The sequence below is a fragment of the Rutilus rutilus genome (genome assembly GCF_951802725.1).
Source record: "Rutilus rutilus genome assembly, chromosome: 13".
NCBI classification, from domain to species: Eukaryota; Metazoa; Chordata; class Actinopteri; order Cypriniformes; family Leuciscidae; genus Rutilus; species Rutilus rutilus.
The window spans coordinates 11,956,761-11,976,909 of record NC_140218.1 but is presented as its reverse complement, the minus strand read 5'-3'; the positions used below and the strand labels follow the sequence as shown (position 1 = coordinate 11,976,909).

At 37.6% G+C, this 20,149-nt stretch overlaps 1 protein-coding gene across 1 annotated transcript; it reads left to right on the top strand.

Moving 5' to 3' along the window:
* Positions 1 to 5,580: 5,580 nt before the first annotated feature.
* On the top strand, positions 5,581 to 14,940 carry zfp64 (zinc finger protein 64 homolog (mouse)). Its single transcript, XM_084429215.1, has 6 exons — positions 5,581 to 5,746; positions 7,030 to 7,185; positions 7,283 to 7,399; positions 10,493 to 10,555; positions 10,658 to 10,909; positions 13,112 to 14,940. The coding sequence occupies exons 1-6, from the start codon at positions 5,725 to 5,727 to the stop codon at positions 14,422 to 14,424; spliced, it is 1,923 nt and encodes a 640-aa protein (XP_084285341.1). The 5' UTR covers positions 5,581 to 5,724; the 3' UTR covers positions 14,425 to 14,940.
* Positions 14,941 to 20,149: the final 5,209 nt, after the last annotated feature.

The following is a 20,149-nucleotide window of genomic DNA, read 5'->3' as shown; positions in this document are numbered from 1 at the left end:
GCGAGACGCTGTTGATCTAACCTCAGGCTGAGTGAAACCTGGCGTGGCTCTTCAAATGAGAATGTCCCAGACAGAAACGTTTAGTTTACAGGTGTCTCCATGTTCATCTTATTCCTTTCATCTTGTGCTGACTCACGTTTTCATTCAATGAATTGGTCCTGATCCTCTTTTATATGTTGGAACATGCTCCATCCCTGCCCCCATATTCCATAAACAACCAGGACACAGAGCCATCTGACAAATAATGTAAACACGGCATAACATTTGTTTATGGGATGTTGAGAAATTATGGAGGCTGAGAATTGCAAGAACTTAAATAGATGATCAAAACTGGTCCCGTGGGGGAATCCCACAGTTCTTGTGAAATATTTCTTTAAAGCACGTTGATTAAGTCAGTATTATGGTCTGTTGTAATTCTGCTAATGCGTGCGGTGGAAGTTGTCTGACATTGCTCAAGAATGATTTGCAGTAAATAAGCTCTTAAGGTTTTAAGGATGTCTCGTTAAATTTCTTTAAGTACCTTGTGACAAACCCAAAAAGGCAACTGATTAGACAAGTACATCAGCATTCATATCTCTGTTATCATTCCTCATGTCGTCCCAAAACTTGTGCACTTTGTTCACATGTCTGACTGCTGTACATGTAAGGTCTTTTATGCAGCTTGAGAGCCTTTAGTCACTATGCTTTTGTTTAATGGAAAAGTGTAGCGTTATTATTATTTTATAGAAAATTATGTATTATAATAATAAAGCGTTATAATAATTGGTCTTATAATAATATCATTTATATCATTATAATCATTTATTTTAATGATTGTTTTTTATGATTATATTATAAAATATAAAATAATAATTTTATAATTATTATGATTTTTTATATAAATTTTTTTTAAATAAAAAAAACATTTTAAAATACTTTATAAAGTTAAAATATTTTTTTATTTACATTTTTATTATAATAATTTATAATTATTGTTGTTATTCATTTTTAAACAAAATTATTTATGCATTTATTAATATTATTTAGATAAAAAAAACTACATATATATATATATATAGCATTGGGGAAAGTTACTTTTAAAAGTAATGTGTTGCAATATTAAGTTACTTCCTAAAAAGTAACTAATTGCGTTACTTACGTTTTATGTAATTGTAATGGGTTACGTTACTCGCCTGGGTTGGCCTTGCTTGTTTGCTTTTCAATAACAAAAAATAAAATAAAAATGTTTTTGGCAAATCTTAAGGCGCTTTGACACCAAAAATGAAATGATTAATCCTCAGGCTGAAGGAAATGTAAACTCACGGCTGTACAGTAGAGGGCACCACTCAAACAGTCCTGGACCACAGAAGAATATGAAGCAGGAGAAGAAAGTTCAACAATTTTATTTCTGCAATGAAAATGAAAAACAAATGTGATGTTTATCTAAATCTTTTTAGCTGATTATGGATATAATTCGATATAAATGTATCATTGAAGGCCAGCAGCAAAGACATTGTTTAATAAAGTGAGATTTAATACATAAAGTACATTTGTGCTATTTAACATTTAATTATTGCAGGTTTGTGTAATATTGTGAGTTTGCATTTCACTGTTTTTATTCATTTTGAGGAATACTGAATCAGTTTTTGTGTAAGTGAGATGAGTAAATGTGCATATTTAGTCCATTATGTTTACAAACATTTACAAACAAACGATTTCTCTCAACATGAGGACAGGAGAGCTGTACAGGGGGTACAGGGGAAACAAGTTTAAAAGTAATGCATTACAATATTGCGTTACTCCCAAAAAAAGTAACTAATTGCGTTACTTAGTTACTTTTTATGAAAAGTAATGCGTCACAGATGTCGTCGTCTGAGTCTGAGTCAGCAGAGAGTAGCAAGTCAAGCAATGAGGTTTCTTTATATTATATTTTATATTAAATTATATCTACTTAATTATTCAGTAAAACCACATGTTATTGCGATTGTTATTTTTACTTGTTCATCATTGTGTTAGTCTTTTATTCACTGACTTTACCATAGCTTGTTTCCATGCTAGTTAATATAAGATAAGAGCTATTGGATAAGAGCATCAAAGCAGCTAGGTAAGGGGAAATAGCTAACGTTACGATGTCCGAGGCGTCGTTCAGACAGCATGTTTTTCTCCACGTTTGCAGAGTCAGGGACAACCTGAGTATTCTGCTGCTTCTCATTCAAGTTAGTGACGAAACGCGCTCTGTAGCGCTGTTTGATCGCTATCGGTTACGGTAGAAACAAGACGTCACAATATGTCGACCTTCATAGAAGGGGGGGTGCCCGCGGTTATGTAGATATAAATGACTCATTCTAAGGTAATAAAAACATAACGGTTCATTAAGTCTTTATACACCACTGAAAACATTATGGATCTTATATTGCATTTCTGTCAATAGATCCTCAGAAATATCACACATTGCACCTTTACGGCCCTTTCACACCAAAAGTGAAGTGAATAATCTTCAGGCTGAAGGAAATGCATATTTACTCCTGTACAGTAGAGGGCGCCACTCAAACAAACCTTTCACCTAACACTTACATTTCTAAATCTAATCTAAAGTAATTTTTGCTTATTAGTATGGTTGAATTAGATCATTGAAGGTCAGCAGCAAAGACACTGGTTAATAAAGTGAGATTAAATACATAAAGTATATTTGTGTAATTTAATATAGTTAGTTCTAAAAGTTTTGCATTGCATTTTACTGTTTTTATTCATTTTGAGAAATACTTAATGTTTTTGTTCACGTGAGATGAGTAAATGCATGTTCACATTTAGTCTAGAACTAAAATAACCATCATGTTCACACAGCACACACACACACACACACAGGCGAACACAACACCTCCTCACTTTATTTCTCTCAACATGAGGACAGGAGAGCTGTCAGTCAATAAATGTGAAAAAGTAACTAGCGTTACTTATTTGGTAAAAGTAACTTAGATATTTAGTAGTAAATTGAAAAAGAAATGCGTTACTTTACTAATTACTTGAAAAAGTAATCTGATACGTAACTCAAGTTACTTGTAATGAGTTACCCCCAAACACTGATTATAATATATAAAAACAGATATTTTTGAGATTTGGTTCAAGATTTGACTCAGATCTGCCATATCTAAACCCACACCTGACAGCATAATCATCAACAGAGTATTAAAAGCATTGTAATGTCATATACATACATATATATTAGATGTTTGATGTGGTAAAGCATTTTTTATTTACATATTACACCTAATAGTGTCAGTCCATTCATGACGGTGTCTTTCATTTCGTCTGTTTCACAATATGTGAAAAACCCAATCTGATCTGCCTTTGAATCACAGCATAAGGGAATAAAAATGGCACGTAAATTAATGATGAGTGGGATTACTCACAGCCTTCACACCACAACCTGAGCAGAATGGCCTGAGGTGACTAAGAATTATATGTAAATATTTTATTGAATATAACTCAGAGAAATAAATGTGCTAGTCAGTATGTCCTCTGCTAACGGGGATAGATACATATATACTATCGGAATGATTTTGTTTTGTGAGACTCGGATCACCCTAATAATAATGAATAATATATTTGGCTTTGTCCACTGCAGTGAACGTGTTGTTTTGTTGTTTTGTTAATAAACTTGTGAACATTAGACATCCTGGACTTTTCTGATAGGCTAAATAAAATGTTTAGGATGTGCCCATTGTGATATTAATATTTGGCATAGTACTGAAATAGTATAAATTGATGATGATGATAATAATAATTTAGAAATTCAATATGTTTGTACCAACTAATCTAACATCACTATTTGTGTTTTCATTATTTTCATTATTTTTTTAACATAATATAGGCTATATTATATGATGAAAACAGACATTTCTGATATATATATATATATATATATATATATATATTTTTTTTTTTTACTGTATTTATTGTTTTAAAATAATTGTAACATTATTTATACAAATTATTCATATATTCATTATATATATATATATAAATCAGAAATTTCTGGGGGTTTTTTTCATCATGTAATATATATTATGTCAAAATAATAATAATATTTATTAATATATATATAAATGAATATATGAATAATTTGTATAAATAATGTTACAATTATTTTAAAACAATAAATAAAGATAGAGTAAAAAAATGTTTATGATTTATTATTATAATAAATAATTGGTTATAAAACAATTATAATAAATAAAATATGATAATAATATTTGTATATATATTATGTAGTACCAAAAGGCTGCTCAAGCGTACCTGTGGTCTCACAGCGCATTCTCATTGAAGGAGAAGGATGGAGCGCGGACTCCCCCGTGTGTTCATCTCGTGTAACTGCAGTCCAGATCCTGCTAGACAGTCAACAATGAAAACTCCGACGCTAAGATGTCTTCTGTTCTGACAGCCTGCAGCCATTAAGCAGCTGTCGAGCTCAGCTGGGTTCAAATGAAGTGACAGGGCCACTCATCTCCATGCTTCCTCGTGGGGAATCGACACACACACACACACACACACACACACACACACACACACACACACACACACACACACACACAATCTTAATGCAAATCTCAATGCATGAGTTTAGAAACAAAGTTGCACAAAAAAAATTATATATAGTGCCTTTTGAACAAGACACATAGTTTGATATGACCCTCAAGCCCCCTAAAAACACTAACATTTTACATGGAGCACAGACAGATTACCTGTAGCTCTGTGCCAAAACTGTAGCCTATTAATAACACATATAAATAACACACTCTGTATTAAATGAGAATTTCACTGGTGTCTAAAAAGTGAAGACTTATGAAGAAAAATAGATTGGGATTGAGATTCACACAAATTTATTAAATTAGATCCACAAATAAATGTAAAGAGTTTCACAAAAAATGAGTCAAATTCACAAATAAATCAAGTGAGATTTGTGAATTTGTCTGTAGCCTCTGTGACCCTAGAATTGTTTCGAAATCCAAATGCGTGCAGCGATTCACAAATTAATGATGTAAATATTCGTATTATTTGCAAATCTCACTTTATTTATTTGTGAATTTCATACATTTTTGTGAAACTACATTTATTTGTGGATCTCAGTCTGTTTATTTGAAATAATGCAACAGTTATACCCTCATACTTGCAGCTGTTTTCTTAATCATCCGTATGAGAAAAGGTTGGTTAAAAAATCAATTATTTTAATTCAACATGTAGGCTACACCTACCTTAACCTGTTCGTGGCAGTGCTTACTTGTTAACACTGTTAAAGAAACATCCTTACACTACAGTAGCATTTGTAGCTATAAAAGACTCAAGGTGATTACAAATTGGAGGGGGGGAAACCTGAGCAGTAATCTATCTATCTATCTATCTATCTATCTATCTATCTATCTATCTATCTATCTATCTATCTATCTATCTATCTATCTATCTATCTATCTATCTATCTATCTATCTATCTATCTATCTATCTATCTATCTATCTATCTATCGATGACGCAATGCTTCTCTCCTGACTGGAGAGGCGCTGTTCCGCGCCGTTCATTTTTCAGTGTTTACCGTCAAGCATTTCACACTGTCGCAAAACCAACCATCAACTCTGAACTCTGCTGAAAAAACGTTTGAAATGAAGAAGGCACAGAACAACAACATCAGCAAACGCGAAATAAAGTTATTAAGTACTTCACGGATCGAATCTCAGCTGGCATCTTGATCCAGATGGCAACATTCAACGGAGAAGGTACAAAGCGATATCATTAATATATACAAAACCCAAGAAAAAAAAAATCTGTTTTAAAACTGATGTGTAAAAAAAAGCCCTCTGCAATACAGGTGAATAATCATCACAAAAAATATAGAAATATTAATACTGTTAAATAAATGGATTAAAGAATTAAAGTCCTTAGGTTATAATAAATATAAACGTAATTTTTGATCCATACGTTGTTGAATACATTTATTTATAAACTATTAAAGTTGAAGTTAATGGATCTTAAGTGATGGTACAGTTATGGGCAATCAGGTATTGTTAGCATTTGATACTATATAATATATTGCTAGCTACTATATATATTTATTTATTTATTTTTATTATTATTTTTTTATTAGTATTATATATATTTTTTAATATAGTTATTTATATACATACATACAGGGGTTGTTCACTGAAACACCTGGTTTTAGACCACAATAATGTATTGGTATGGTGTAGAGCCTCCTTTTGCGGCCAATACAGCATCAGTTCGTCTTGGGAGTGACATTTACAACATGAAGGGATTGTTCACCCAAAAATGAAAATTAATGGTGAATGATTCAGTAGACCCTACTCTCTTAAGCACAGTAGGGAATGCCATGATATTGCAGCCCAAACCATCACTGATGGCTTCACTCTTGGCAGAAACAGTCCATGTGTTAAGATGTGGGAAAGACTCATCAGAGAACAATACATATTTAACATTGTCCACACCCTAAGATTTGCACTCTGTTGGCACCATTGAAACTGATAGTTGGCACTGGCACGACTCACAAGTGACCAAAGGTTTGAGTATAGCAGCCTGACCGTGAATATTGACTCTGTGAAGCTCATGATGAACAGTTTTGGTGGAAACGGGAGAGTCAAGGTGCGCATTTGATTCTGCAGTGAGTTGGGAAGCTGTGGTTTTATGTTTATTGTATACAATCCGGGTTAGTACCTGGACAGCCCTTTCAGACATCTCCCTCTTGCGACGACACTTACTCCTGCTGGATGTGGTTCGTCCGACATTACTCTGGATACCGTGGCTCTCGATACACCACAAAGACTTGCTGTCCTGGTCACAGATGATGCACCAACAATTTGAACTCTGATATGTGTCCTATTATGGTGTGTGGATTGCAATATTTTATGTCCAGCTGTGCTATTGGTCTGCTAATTCAACCTTCACACTCTGCTCTCACTGAGGGAATGTAAAATCAGTGAAGATTGGCCACCAGACCGCATATATGTTTTCCCCCCTTTTATATTTATTTGATGTTAATTCACAGGAATAAACCACCTATTAGTAGAAGTGAGTCCTGACATCCACATCTGCGGCTTCTGCAAACAGCAGTACAACAACGTTGAGCTCTTTTTTGCACACAAGCAAAGCTGCTGCCAGATCCCCTCGACTCATATATCAGCCCGAAACAGTGGATCCAGTGGTGAGTTTCACCTCCAAGTACCATGTCACTTTAAAGGTCATAAATACTCAGTATATAGTAGACTGCACTGTTTACTATTCATGAAAGCGTTTTTTAGAGTCATTTCAGACATGTGTACCAAAAGTCAAGAAGACCCTCACCAGAGCCCAGAAAACCCCCTCCAAAAAGCTGAAACCTGCACTAACTCAAAAAAGACACATATGCACATTCTCAGGTAAGTGTCAGCAACAACATTGCATTTCTTATTTAAAAAAATACCTATTATGCTTTTCTACTTGTTCAACTTTCTTTAGTGTGTGATGTTGCTGTTTGAGCATGAAAAAGGTCTGCAAAGTTGCACAAAGTCACTCCAAAGGTAGTCATTCTCTATATCAGTAACTGTTTCTGAACTCCCAGAAACGCCTTGAGAGTCTTGAGTTTTCTTCCGGGAATGAACACGTCACAATATTCCTAATTTAAATAAATCCCGCCCAAGCCATACGCAAAATAAAGGGGCGGGGCCTGGTTGAGTTAGATAGTAGTGTGTTGAAACCATAGACAGTAAAAGAAATGGACACAGCCACCCCATTGGATTCAACGGAGAAAAGTGAAGTCAGTTAGAAGCACTCACTTCCTGATGGTCGAGCGTACTGCGCAGACTCAAACTGAGCTTGACGACGTAGATGTGACGTGAGCAACCCGTCTGTCTTCTAGTAGCTGTGCCGAGAGAAATCTGAATCATTCCCTTCCGAAACTTGCAGAGACGGAGAGTGTGAGTAGGAGGTGTCCATGAGCTAGGAGCAGGAGAAACTTTTGCTAAGTATTCTGATGAATTATTTTGTCATTTTGCCTCCACGTCCCCCCGATTGCCCGCGAGCTTCTCCTCCTGTCCATACGGTAATTTCTCTACTGTGCGACAGAGAGTCGCGTGGTTATGACGCAATCGTTAGCCTATTTTTACAAAAACTGCTTCTACGGGGCCATAACGTAAGATACAAGGTAATGGAGCCTTTTATACATTTTCGTGTTTCTTTAGAAATAAATAATGGACAAATGGAGTTTTTTCGCTGTCAAAGTGACGCCAAAATGAATGGGAGTCAATGGAATGCTAACAGCAGGTGATGGTCCGCTAATCAATGGCGGCCCCCGGGGAAGCTTCCGTTTCCGGCTGAAAGCTTCCCCCTTGGTTGAAACCAAGCGTGCCGCACAAGTGCTGAAAAGTGAAGCCAAAGTGCCTCGATCGCCCCCTGGTGGCTGGTCCCAGTATAGGTCATAAACCCCGCCTCCCCATGAAGTCTAATGGACACGATGGAAATGAAACAATCAAATTACACTTCAAATAAAAAAAATTCAAAGATGTTTTCTGTCATTTTAGATCTTGTCTTTTTATCACACTGATTTAAGTTTAAGTGTTCGTTTTTTTTTTTATAAATTTGATCTTAGTTCGTTATTTTATGCTATAAAAACGGGAATGTGATGTCATGATTGACAACGAAGTAGTCACCAAGGCACCAACTGACTTTTTGGGGGATTTTCAGGAGGAGATTGGAGCTTCAACTTTAATTTCTACATGTCCATAACTGTTTATTTCACACAGTTTGTAGTACTACTTTGTAGTAACCGTTTCTGCGGGAGTGAGGGCGGGACCTTCAGATCCCGGCTTTACTTCCTGCTCACTACTGCGCAGAAGCAGGTCCTGCGTTCACTACTGCGCAGACTCGGGTCCCAAATCTGTGCAAGATGTCAGCGCCATATTAGGACTTTGGCAGCTTCACTTTTCACCAGATCTTTTTTACAGTCTATGGTTGAAACTCACGGTTATGGGCTTGACATTTCCCAAGCACACTCAAAGCGGTTGCCCAATCATAACACTGATCCAGCCGACCAATCAGAGCACACAGCGCTTTTCAGAAGGAGGGGCTTTAAAGAGACAGGAAGTAAACTGAGCGTTACTGACAGACTGGGAAGAAAAAAAAATATGTAAAATATGGTGCTGCAACAATGTCAAATATGTAAAAAAGATTTTTTTTGTGAACATTTAAGCATGAAAAGCAATTCTAGTAGACAAAAACAAAATCAAGACTTTGTAAAAGGGCATAGGCAAGTCACCTTTATTTATATAGTACTTTAAACGGATTGTTTCAAGAGACAATGCAAACAGAATTCATTTTGGCTGTACAGCATCTCTAAATGAAAATAGTGTCATTGTTCCGCTGAAGTCAGTTCAGTGTTGATTCAGTTTCATTGTAAAGATCATCAATTATTAAATTTGTTAATTTCAACTAAAGCAGTTCTGCAGAAAACAGTGATGTCATCGATCAGCTCAGTTCAGTTCTCATCCTACAGCATCAGTGCACTCAAATCAATAATATTGTTGAATATTAATAGTCCCCAACTAAGCAAGCCAGAGGCGACAGTGGGAATGAACCCAAACTCCCATCAGGTGACAGAATGGAGGAAAAACCTTTGGAGAAACCAGGCTCAGTCGGGGGGCCAGTTCTCCTCTGGCCAACGAACGAACATGATGTGATTATGATTCAGAAGTCAGAATTACCGAGATTGTGGATCAGTAGCATTCAGATATTCATCCAGTTTCTTTTGCTTGAAGATCAGACTCCTCATGCCAGTATGCAGCTGAAGCTGGTCATGGGTCTGTGCGGAGGACTTGTTTGGTTCTTGTGGTCTTTGCTGAGGTTCTGTGCCGATGGCTGTCCTGTCGACGAGGCCTTCACAGGGGATTGGCTAGTAGACATGGTCTCTTCTGACATTCAGGGATGCGTTGTGATCGTGTCTAGACACAGGTCCTCCATCTGATCCGGATACGGCTGACTACGGTAACCTCGGGATAAACAGAGAGACTTGTATTAGCATAGATGCCATTCTTCTTATGATGCAACATGTACATCGGGTGTTATTGGAAGTCCTTCTGGTTCCAGTTGGCCTAGTTTATGCAGCCTAACAATCTAATGGATGTGAATTATAGAAATGTGATCATTTGTTATGTTAAAGAGTGTTTTAGTCTAGATTTAAACTGAAGGAGTGTGACTGCTTCCCGAACAAGGTTAACAGTTTAGGTGCTAAATAGGAGAAGGATCTACCGCCTGCAGTTGATTTTGATATTCTAGGTATTATCACCTGGCCAGAATTTTGAAATCGCAATAAACGTGAAGGACTATAATGCGATAAGAGCTCGCTCAAGTACTGAGGCGCTAAACGATGATGTTTAATGATGCAGTGTTGACAGAACCGAGCTAAGAACCCTTTAAGGTATTAAAAATCTGTGCTATATGGAGCTTAAAAGATGTTTTATTTCATTTTGTGCCCTTAGGTTGTACATTCAAAACGCAGTACGGCCAAAAAGACATGGAGAGACACATGTTAACACATACTGGTAAGTAATTTCCATTCTGTGTGTTCATCTTACACTTATCTGACATTATCAAAATGATGCCAGATGAACATCAAAGTGCTGAGATCTGTCTCCTTTCTACAGGCGAGAGGCCTTTCGAGTGTGAACTGTGTCATAAACGTTTCAGTCGTCGCGATAAGCTGAATCTCCACAGCCGTTTGCACACGGGAGAGAAACCACACAAGTGTAAGCACTGTCCGTACGCGGCGGCCGACAGCAGTAGCCTGAAGAAGCATCTGCGTATCCACTACGACGAGAGACCCTTTAAGTGTCAGATATGCCCCTACGCCAGTCGCAACTCCAGCCAGCTGACCGTTCACCTCCGATCTCACACAGGTGAGGACAGCTGGGGATTATGCCAGTTACACTCAGGTTTGGGGTTAGTAAGATGTTTATTTCTTTTTAAAGAAATTGACACTTTTATTCAGCAAGGATGCATTCAATTGATCATAAGAGAAAGTAGAAACATTTACAATGTTACAAAAGATTACTATTTCAAATAAATGCTGTTCTTTTGAACTTTTCACAAAAATATGAAGCCGCACAACTGTTTTCAACATTGATACAAATCGGAAATGATTTCTAAAGGATCATGTGACGCTGAAGACTGTAATGATGCTGAAAATTCAGTTTTTCCATCACATGAATAAATTAGGTTTTATTCAAATACAAAAGTTATAATAAAATGTTTTAAGTTGTAATAACTCACAGTATTACAGTTTTTATAGTATTTTCATCAAATAAAAATAAAAGGAGCCTTGATGAGAATTGAGAGAAATCAAACCTTTTACGGTTGAGTGTAAATAGAATGCATTATATACAGTGTGTGTATATATATGTATATATGTGTACGTGTGTGTGTGTGTGTGTGTGTGTGTGTGTGTGTGTGTGTGTGTGTGTGTGTGTGTGTGTGTGTGTGTGTGTGTGTGTGTTATAAAAAAAAATACAATTTTTTTTTTTGCTGCCACACAGACCATTTCCAGGAACTACTGATATTTGAGAATTTACACTTGCATGTGAAACTTGCTAGAAGATTAATGAGATAAAACTGTTTTCCTGTTTCTTGTTTGAGAACACACAATCAATTATATAATTTTATATAGTTACATCATGAAGTTTTCCAAAATAATTTTATAAAATGACAAAATAGTATCGGTTTTTTAAACAGCCTTGTACATTACAAAAATTGCATATTTTTTATTTACTTTTTATTTTGCTTGATTAGTATGTTGGTAACAAAAGGGGCTTTCGCACCGGAGGAACATTTCATAGTTCCTAGAACTAATGGCGGGAGTACCCACTTTTTGGTGTGTTCGCACCTCAGGAACTGGGAACGATTTTAGTTCTAGGAACACCTTTTGGGGGAACTACTTCAGAGTAGGGGCTAACCCTGCACAGTAGAGTAGTGCAGGTATGACGTCACTTTGTTGGCCAACCGGCAGTTCGCATCACACTGGTTCCCTCGACAAAAACCCAATAGGATTTTGGATTATCGCTAAAAACAAGCTCTGTGTTCATCAAGATAGTTTTCACAGATGAACACAACTTTCATGAATTTTGAAGCCTAAATGCAGTCGCCAGAAGTAAAAAGCTAAAGGTAGAGGCTATAAACGAACTACACCACGGTCACACAACTTCAAAGTCATCATCACTAATCTTCCGACAACTCTTTCAGTTTTTATCAAAAAACATTTTCCCAGAACGTTTGAGTTAGAATAGTTTATAAGAGCACAATTATAAACACAATGAGGCTTTTTTTTAAATCCGTGAACACACAGTTTATAGCCTGTATATTTACTTCACTAAGTAACTCTACGAACATGGAAAACAGTGATAGATGGACCTCAACCTTTACGCTAAGGAGAAACTCCAACGCAACTTTGAGGGGACCAAGTGAAACATGATTATTTCTGCTCAGCTAGCAACACTGGACATCAACCACACGGCAAACGCTAATACTTTCTCATATACTGTCTACTTTCTTTGAATAACAGTTCTATGTAATAACGTATTAGACAGGACTGTTAAACAGATTGTAAACTAAAGACAGATAATGGAAGCGCTGTGTGCTCAGGCTCTAGCGTTCTCCGCTAGACTTCCGGTTTGTTAGCCGCTATAGGGAAATAACGAGAAGAATAACAAACTGCAGTAAATGGTAAAACTGTTTGTTTTACCAGCATGTTTATAATTAAGCCACTACATTAAAATAATAGGTTAAGAAATACCAGTTGCAAAATCAAGCATAAACAAGCTTTTTTGTACAGCTAAAATAACTGGAAGCGGATGACACCAGAAGCCAGACACATTAAATTTACAAATGACCACGCACACTTGGAAAAACAAGGTGGTGCGAATGCAACCAGGAAAACGGCCCTAGGTGAAAATTTAGTTCTCTGAGAACCACCCTGGTGGCTAGTTCCTATAACTACCCGGTGCGAAAGCCCCTAAATAGTATTCCTTTTTTGTGAATTATCAGAACCGGTAGTAAAAATTGTGTTATTTGTGTTCAGTTCACATGTCTGGATGCTTCCTCCTCAGGTGACGCCCCGTTCCAGTGCAACCAGTGCGACGCCAAATTCAAGATCAACTCCGACCTGAAGCGTCACAGCCGGGTTCACTCCGGCGAGAAGCCTTATAAGTGTGATCTCTGTGAGTATCGCTGTGCCATGAAGGCCAATTTAAAATCGCATGTACATCTGAAGCACAGCGCCTCCGACTCCTTCCGCTGCTCAAAGTGCGACTTCCAGTGCTCCACCAAAGCCATCCTGCGACACCATTCCCGCCAGCACCAGCCGGCCCAGCCTTTGCAGTGCAGCGAGTGCAGTTACTCCTGCTCCAGCAAGGGGGCGCTCAAGATCCACGAGCGCGTGCACTCGGACGAACGGCCCTTTAAATGCGAGCACTGTTCGTTTGCTAGTAAGCAGCGCAGTAATTTGTTAATTCACAGGAGGAAGTGTCATGCGGATAAACCGGACAGGCAGGGTAAGGGCGGGATGGGGGAGGAACCTCCCAAACCTCTTAGCTCACGCTACCGGGCGAGACTGGAGGCAACGCGGGCGTTTCGTTGCGACTTGTGCGAGGCTTCGTTCGTCAGGGAGGATTCTCTTCGCAGCCACAAGAGGCAGCATAACAGTAACGCACAACAACAAAGTCATAATCAAGAATCACAAACTGTTACCAAACAACCCGTAGAAAACGCAGGATTTGCCCCTATTGCAACCGATTCGCCGTCTTCCTACAGCACAACGCATCTTAAGATCATTGTGGCGCCCTCTTTAGGACCGGAGGCTACTTTTGTTCAGGCTTCCGCTGCAAAGGCGGGAGCAGTTTTGCTCGGTCCGGATGATCACGACGTGCTTTTGAACCCTGTAATACAGCATGTGAACATGCTAGCACCAGAAGGCGGACTCGGGCACCAGACGGTTTTACTCACTCAAATCAGTCCCGGTGAAACCGCCCCTCAGACCAGCACTCAAAACTTCATCGCCTCCTGTTCTGCATCAGCTTCCGATGGCACACACACCTTCATCACGTCCTGCTCTGACCTGGAAAGCCTCCACAAGCTCATCCAGGAGGGCGGGACTGAGGTTACGGTGGTAACGGAGGCCAATCCGTCGATCGCCGCCACAAAGGAACCACTGAACATTGACGGTGCTTCTTCTCAGGACATGTCCAAGCACTCAGAGGACGCTATACCTGAAGACAGTTTAGATATTGGTCCACCGGGGACCATTCTTGTTCATAGTCTCCCTCTGTCGATTTCAACACAAGACCAGCAGGCTATTAAGTACTCTCTGTCTCCCCACCATATATTTTCAGACTCCAACACAGTGGACATCAGTGATTCGTAGTTATGCAAATCATGAGATGTCACTGTGATATCCAAATTTTTTTCTTTGGTTCATTTTCCTGTTTCTTTATCCAACTAATGCTTCGTTCACATTGTGTTGGAATTCCTGTAATTATAAGATGGCGACTTGGACGTTCGGCTCTGAGGTGTTCATGGAAATGAATCAATGAGCAAGTTTGTTGGTAATGACACCAAAATACTTCATCACTACTTTCTTTAATTCACATTGAAATACAAAGAAAGCATAGCCACTGCCATTTTGGTGGAAATCAGAGCTTTCATGAAATTAACAGTTTATAACTTATAATTATGAGTTTGACAAAGACTTCGTGAATTGATCTTACAAGTTGAAAATGTGTTATTATGGAGATTCTGGATAATTCTGACATGATGTAACATATAGAGGTTGCCACAATGGATCAGGGTGTCATATTTTCATTTTCAAGTTATGCATCAAATCAAATGTGGACAAATCTCTTCTACAGTAGGCTAAAATAAACAATCTTCTTTTTCAGTTTTTTGACTTGCTTTTACCTTTTAAGTTGTGTTTTTGTGTATTTCCTGTTTCTCAGGTGGTTAGTGTTAAACACTGCTCTGGTAACCAAAAAGTAACACTTCAAGAAACAAGTCATTCAGAAGGTCGGAGTCAGTAAGGTTCAAAAGAGAGAAAGAATGAAATTAAGATTTTTATTCAACAAGGATGCATTAAATTGATCAAAAGTGAAAGTAAAGACATTTATAATGTTACAAGAGATTTATATTTCAAATACATGCTATTCTTTTGAACCTTCTATTCATGAAAGAACCCTGACATTTTTATCATGGTATCCACAAAAATATGAAGCAGCACAACTGTTTCAACATTGATAATAATGTTTTTTGATCATCAAATCGGCATTTTAGAATGATTTCTGAAGGATAATGTGACACTGAAGACTGGAGTAATGATGCTGAAAAAACACAGGATTTGCACATAATTACAGTATTGGTGAGCACAAGAGACTTCTTTCCAAAACATTTTTAAAATCCATTTGACACCAAACTTTTGAATGTTAGCCACACAAGCTTGAACGGGTTGCTTGTGCCCTGAAATAAGTCGTAAGTTGCCTTTATATAAAAGTTGGTTAAATAACTAGGCTACTTATTTTTCATGCAACACTTTACAACAGGGTCTCATTTGCAAACATTAGATAATGCATTATCTAACATGAACTCTGAGTAATATTTTTGTTAATGTTGGTGAATAAAAATCCAATTCATTGTTCACATTAGTTTCAGTGCATTAATATTAATAGGCTACTCAACTTTTGAGTTGACTTAAGATTAATGTTATTAGTATTAATAGTATGTAGTTCGTGCTAACTAATGTAGTTAACAACATATGAAACCATATAAAGTGTTGCCTAGTTTTCAAATAGCGTGCATCTACAGTAATATCTATAGGGATTTTTGTCACACAAAAAATCCCTTCATGTGTTGTATTCTTGTTATGACTAACTATTTCATTCTAGTCAAAGCCAGTGTACTAAGCGGTGGCGTTTTACTGGTTTATTCCCATTTGGTAAAGGAACAAGCTGAATTTCGCAATGGGAATAGAAGAATACGGTTTAGCCAGTACATTGGTTGGGACAAGTTTCAAATGTTTTAACAAGCAAAACCTTTCTTGCCTGTAGATGTCAGTGCAACCTTCAAAATGCTACACTGTAAAGCCAGAGATCTCGGTAAGGTATCGCATCAGTCATCTCTTATCTCATGTTTTCAGTGTAATTTAGGAAATAAAAGTGCACCATGCAGATATTACACGTATGATCTTTGATTTCGCGCCAGTAGCTGATATCCACCTTGTAGCAGTTAACCAATGCCTACACACGCATGCGAACTATCGCGTTTCCTGCAGTGACAGTTGCGAGATAAGATCTTTCAGGCAGTTGTAGAGATACAGATGGAGACGTATGAAATATGAGTGCTGCATTTTGCCTGTGCGTGCTTATGTCTGACCACCAGTCTCATATCAGGCCATTTCCCCCGCCACAAACTCACGCTCAGCTAATCCAACCAGATAAAGCCTGTGACCTCTTCCTCTCAGTGGATGGGTGAGCTGGAGAGCACCTGTTTGCACCGGTTTTCAACCAACAACAATCACATTTCATATTTTACTTATGGCTAATATCCTCTTGGTTGCTATACCAGAACTGCTTGAATGTAGGGAAAATTCTTTTTAGTCGTGAAAACCATTTTCAGCGCTGGTTGTGCGTCGGTAGATTCAGTTCTTCGAAATTAATAAAAAAAATTATACTTATTTTAGTTATTAACTGTATTGTAGGCTACAGTGTTTTCTTGACAATGAAAGTCACCACACTTAAATCCACTAGGTCTGCTTGGATTTACGTCTGCAGTTAAAGGGATAGTTCACCCAAAAATTATTTCATTAATTGCTCACCCTGTTCTAATCTAAACCCTTAAGAATTTCGTTCATCTTCGGAACACAAATGAAGATCTTTTTGATGAATTCTGAGAGCTTTCTGTCCCTCTGTTGTCAGCTACGCTACTATCACTTTGACACTTCAAAAAGTTCATCAAAGTGGTAGTTGCGTAGCAGTCAACAGAGGGACAGAATTGCTCTCAGATTTCATCAAAAAGATCTTCATTTGTGTTCCGAAGATGAACGAGTCTTAGGAACAACATGAGGGTGAGTAAATGATGACAGAATTTTAATTTAACTTTAACTTTATAATCGTCAGTGATTTCATAACAGCAAGATCACGTCACATAATAAATTCCAGCAGCCTTTGACGAGTGTTGATAGGCTAAATGTTTGATTTTTCATAATCTTTTATAACATTTTGTTAAATAATGAATATTAACTGAATGTGTACTTTTTTGCTGTTAATAAGTATAACTTTATCATTTTTCAGTGATTTCATCAGAGTTATCTGGATTGGTTATTTGCCAGTATGTGATCTCTTCTCTGTCACAGATATTGAGTCTCTTAAAAGAGAGACTCTTTTTGATTCTCTTTCTGGCCTGATGGTCACTTTCCTCATGTTTCTAAAAGCATGAGCTCTCCACTGGACAGAAGTCAATATTTGGCGACCTCACTGTCACTGTCCCCCGCTGCATTCTTCAGACAGCCGTGTGTTTGCATGGAAGTGAAGGCTATATCTGAGTGGGAGTCTCACAGGGACAAGAGCACATTGATTTTTCCGTCAGTGCTAATAGATTTAGCAGCTCAGTACTGACCGCGCTCTCTCTTGTTCTCCTCTGAAGAAAACACGCTGTGACTTCGTATGAATGATGTTCAAACAGAAGAAAAGCCAAACGCTGTCAGACGTGCCATGTTTTGATTATCCAGTGCTCCATGAAGCTGTGCTGTGCGGTGTGTAGAGTTTGAGCAGATATCTGGAAAAATCTCTGTCTGAGGCCTAACAGTTGTTTTGTTTCTAGTTTCTGGTCTTGGTTTTCCTTGGCTGTGTCTGAAATCACCCCCATATCCTCATTCACTAACCCCTGCATTAGTCCACTAATATAGTTCACTTGAGGGAGTGAATGAGAACGAGTGAGTGAATTCAGACACTGAGTGCGCCGCTTTTGCATAGTTTGTTCTTGCTGTTTAATAATCATTTGAAACTTAGCAAACTAGCTCCAGTAGAAATGAAAAGATTTATCTTCAACTCTGGTATGGAAGCTAGCTTGTATAAACCTCAGTTAAACAATTTAATAATCGATTTTAAAAAGGATTTTATACCTGTATGATATTACGCTGTTGGACCAGCGGTTTGGAAAATGCATGGATGGATGATTCAGCTGCGGGCGCCATCTTCTGGTCAGACGTGGGAATTCATTCAGCGCGCCACCCTCACAGTGCATTATGGGTATTTTCTAGCCATTGAGCGTAACGTACATCAGTTGTACACTCGTTATTGCGGTCCATTGTGGGATTTAATAAATGCACTTGATAATGTCCACTGTGATTTCGGACACAAATGGCTTTCCCCTCAAATAGTGCCATATTTAAGGGTATAGGGGGCGATATCGGACACACCCCTTGTTACTGTGTTGCCTGTGTAGTTGTCATCGTTTCTGATTAGTTCACACCTGTTCCTTGTTCTGTTGATTATCATTCCTTGTGTATTTAAGTCATCAGTTTTTTGCTAGTTTTAACGTTATATTACTTCTGTTGTGTGCGTTTATCTCTTGGTGTTCATTAAAGTCTCTATATTCATTCATTCTGCATCACACTTCATCGTCTTTGGATCATAGTACTCAGCTCACCTGTGACAGATCTTTGCTGTGGTGGATTATGTGCTACACTAACACTGTTTTTTTTAGAAATATAACATTATGACTTCAACATGCAATCAAAACTGACCCTTTTGACTTGCCCACTGAAGTACCTTGAAACGCACAGCATTATTCAATGTATTGACGAAATTTCCACTGAAACAGGAAGACAGGGTGGAACATATTGAACAGCTCCTCCCCTTTTTTAAATCACCAATAACGTTAAGTTTATAAATAGCGTTTTAGTTTTAAAATATAGCATTCTGTGTGGAATTGAAATGGGTCCGATATGTTTTGTGATCGCACATATGATCCACTCTGTTCTATCGTGTCTCTGGACCGGAGCAGACTGTGCGCCCGCTGCGGTTCACGTGACACTAACGTGAAACCAGACTTCAATCTCCCCAATGGAAAGCATATTTACACTGTCTGAATCGTTCCCTATCCCCTATATAGTGCACTGTGTCATTCACCATGTAGAAAATAGTAAATATGAACAAGTGACTGATTTTAGTCGCGGCTTCAGCGTCTATTTATAATGTAGGGGGCGGAGCTTCAGATTCTAGAGAGCATTTGATTGGACAGGAAATCTGATGAGAACTGAAGGGCATAGTGATGTCATCAAAATCACTGATCCATATTGGCGGAAGTTAAGAGGCTGGTTTTGAACGCTTTTGTTTTGGAGCACATAGGTTATAGATAACAGTAAGGCTAACATATTCATACTAAAAGCCAAAAAAAAAAAGTGATTTCATGTGGACTTTAATATATGCTCTGTTTCATAATGAGTTGTGTTCATAATCTTTCATCAAAATGTAATGTTTATTTGTCAATTGTCAACATGTCCCTATTTTTTACCCCCTCTCCGCCAAATCTGACTCATTCTAGTATACGTAATGCCAACTTTTCGATTCCTGGTGGATAAAATGAAGTCGGACCCTACATTTGCTTTTCACAGCTTCTGTAAAACTGAAAGTTTGATGGTTTTTGTTTCACTATAGGTTCAGACAAGAACCCTTTTCTCCTTAAGAACTACTTTTTCGCTGTAAACGTTTAGTTAAGCTTTATGGTTCTTTGGCGAATAAAAAAAGAAATTCTTGATGTTCAATTATTCGTTCTTCAGATCAGTGGGTTCGTTGTATGCAGATGAATGTCACACATTTCCAATTCTAAATTTTGATTACCGATAGTGATTCTCATTGAATATTGTATATGAATGATGTATAACCATCATTATTCTTATCATTATTTTCATATATTGTGCTTTAAATAGTTGTTTTTGTCATATTACAGAAATGAGTTATTACATTAAATTACGAGTAAATTACGATAAACAAGAAGGGAAACCGTGTCAAAAAATTAAATTTCCTATTTTGTTACAGCTTTTGTGAGATTCATCCACCATTTTTTTTTGTCGTTGTTATTTATTTTTTTATTTTTCTTCA

Coding starts and splice junctions, on each gene's coding strand:
- zfp64 (XM_084429215.1), top strand. CDS start 5,725: ATGGCAACATTCAACGGAGAAG. Junction 5,747..7,029: donor GGCAACATTCAACGGAGAAG/GTACAAAGCGAT, acceptor GTTAATTCACAG/GAATAAACCACCTATTAGTA. Junction 10,910..13,111: donor TCACCTCCGATCTCACACAG/GTGAGGACAGCT, acceptor CTTCCTCCTCAG/GTGACGCCCCGTTCCAGTGC.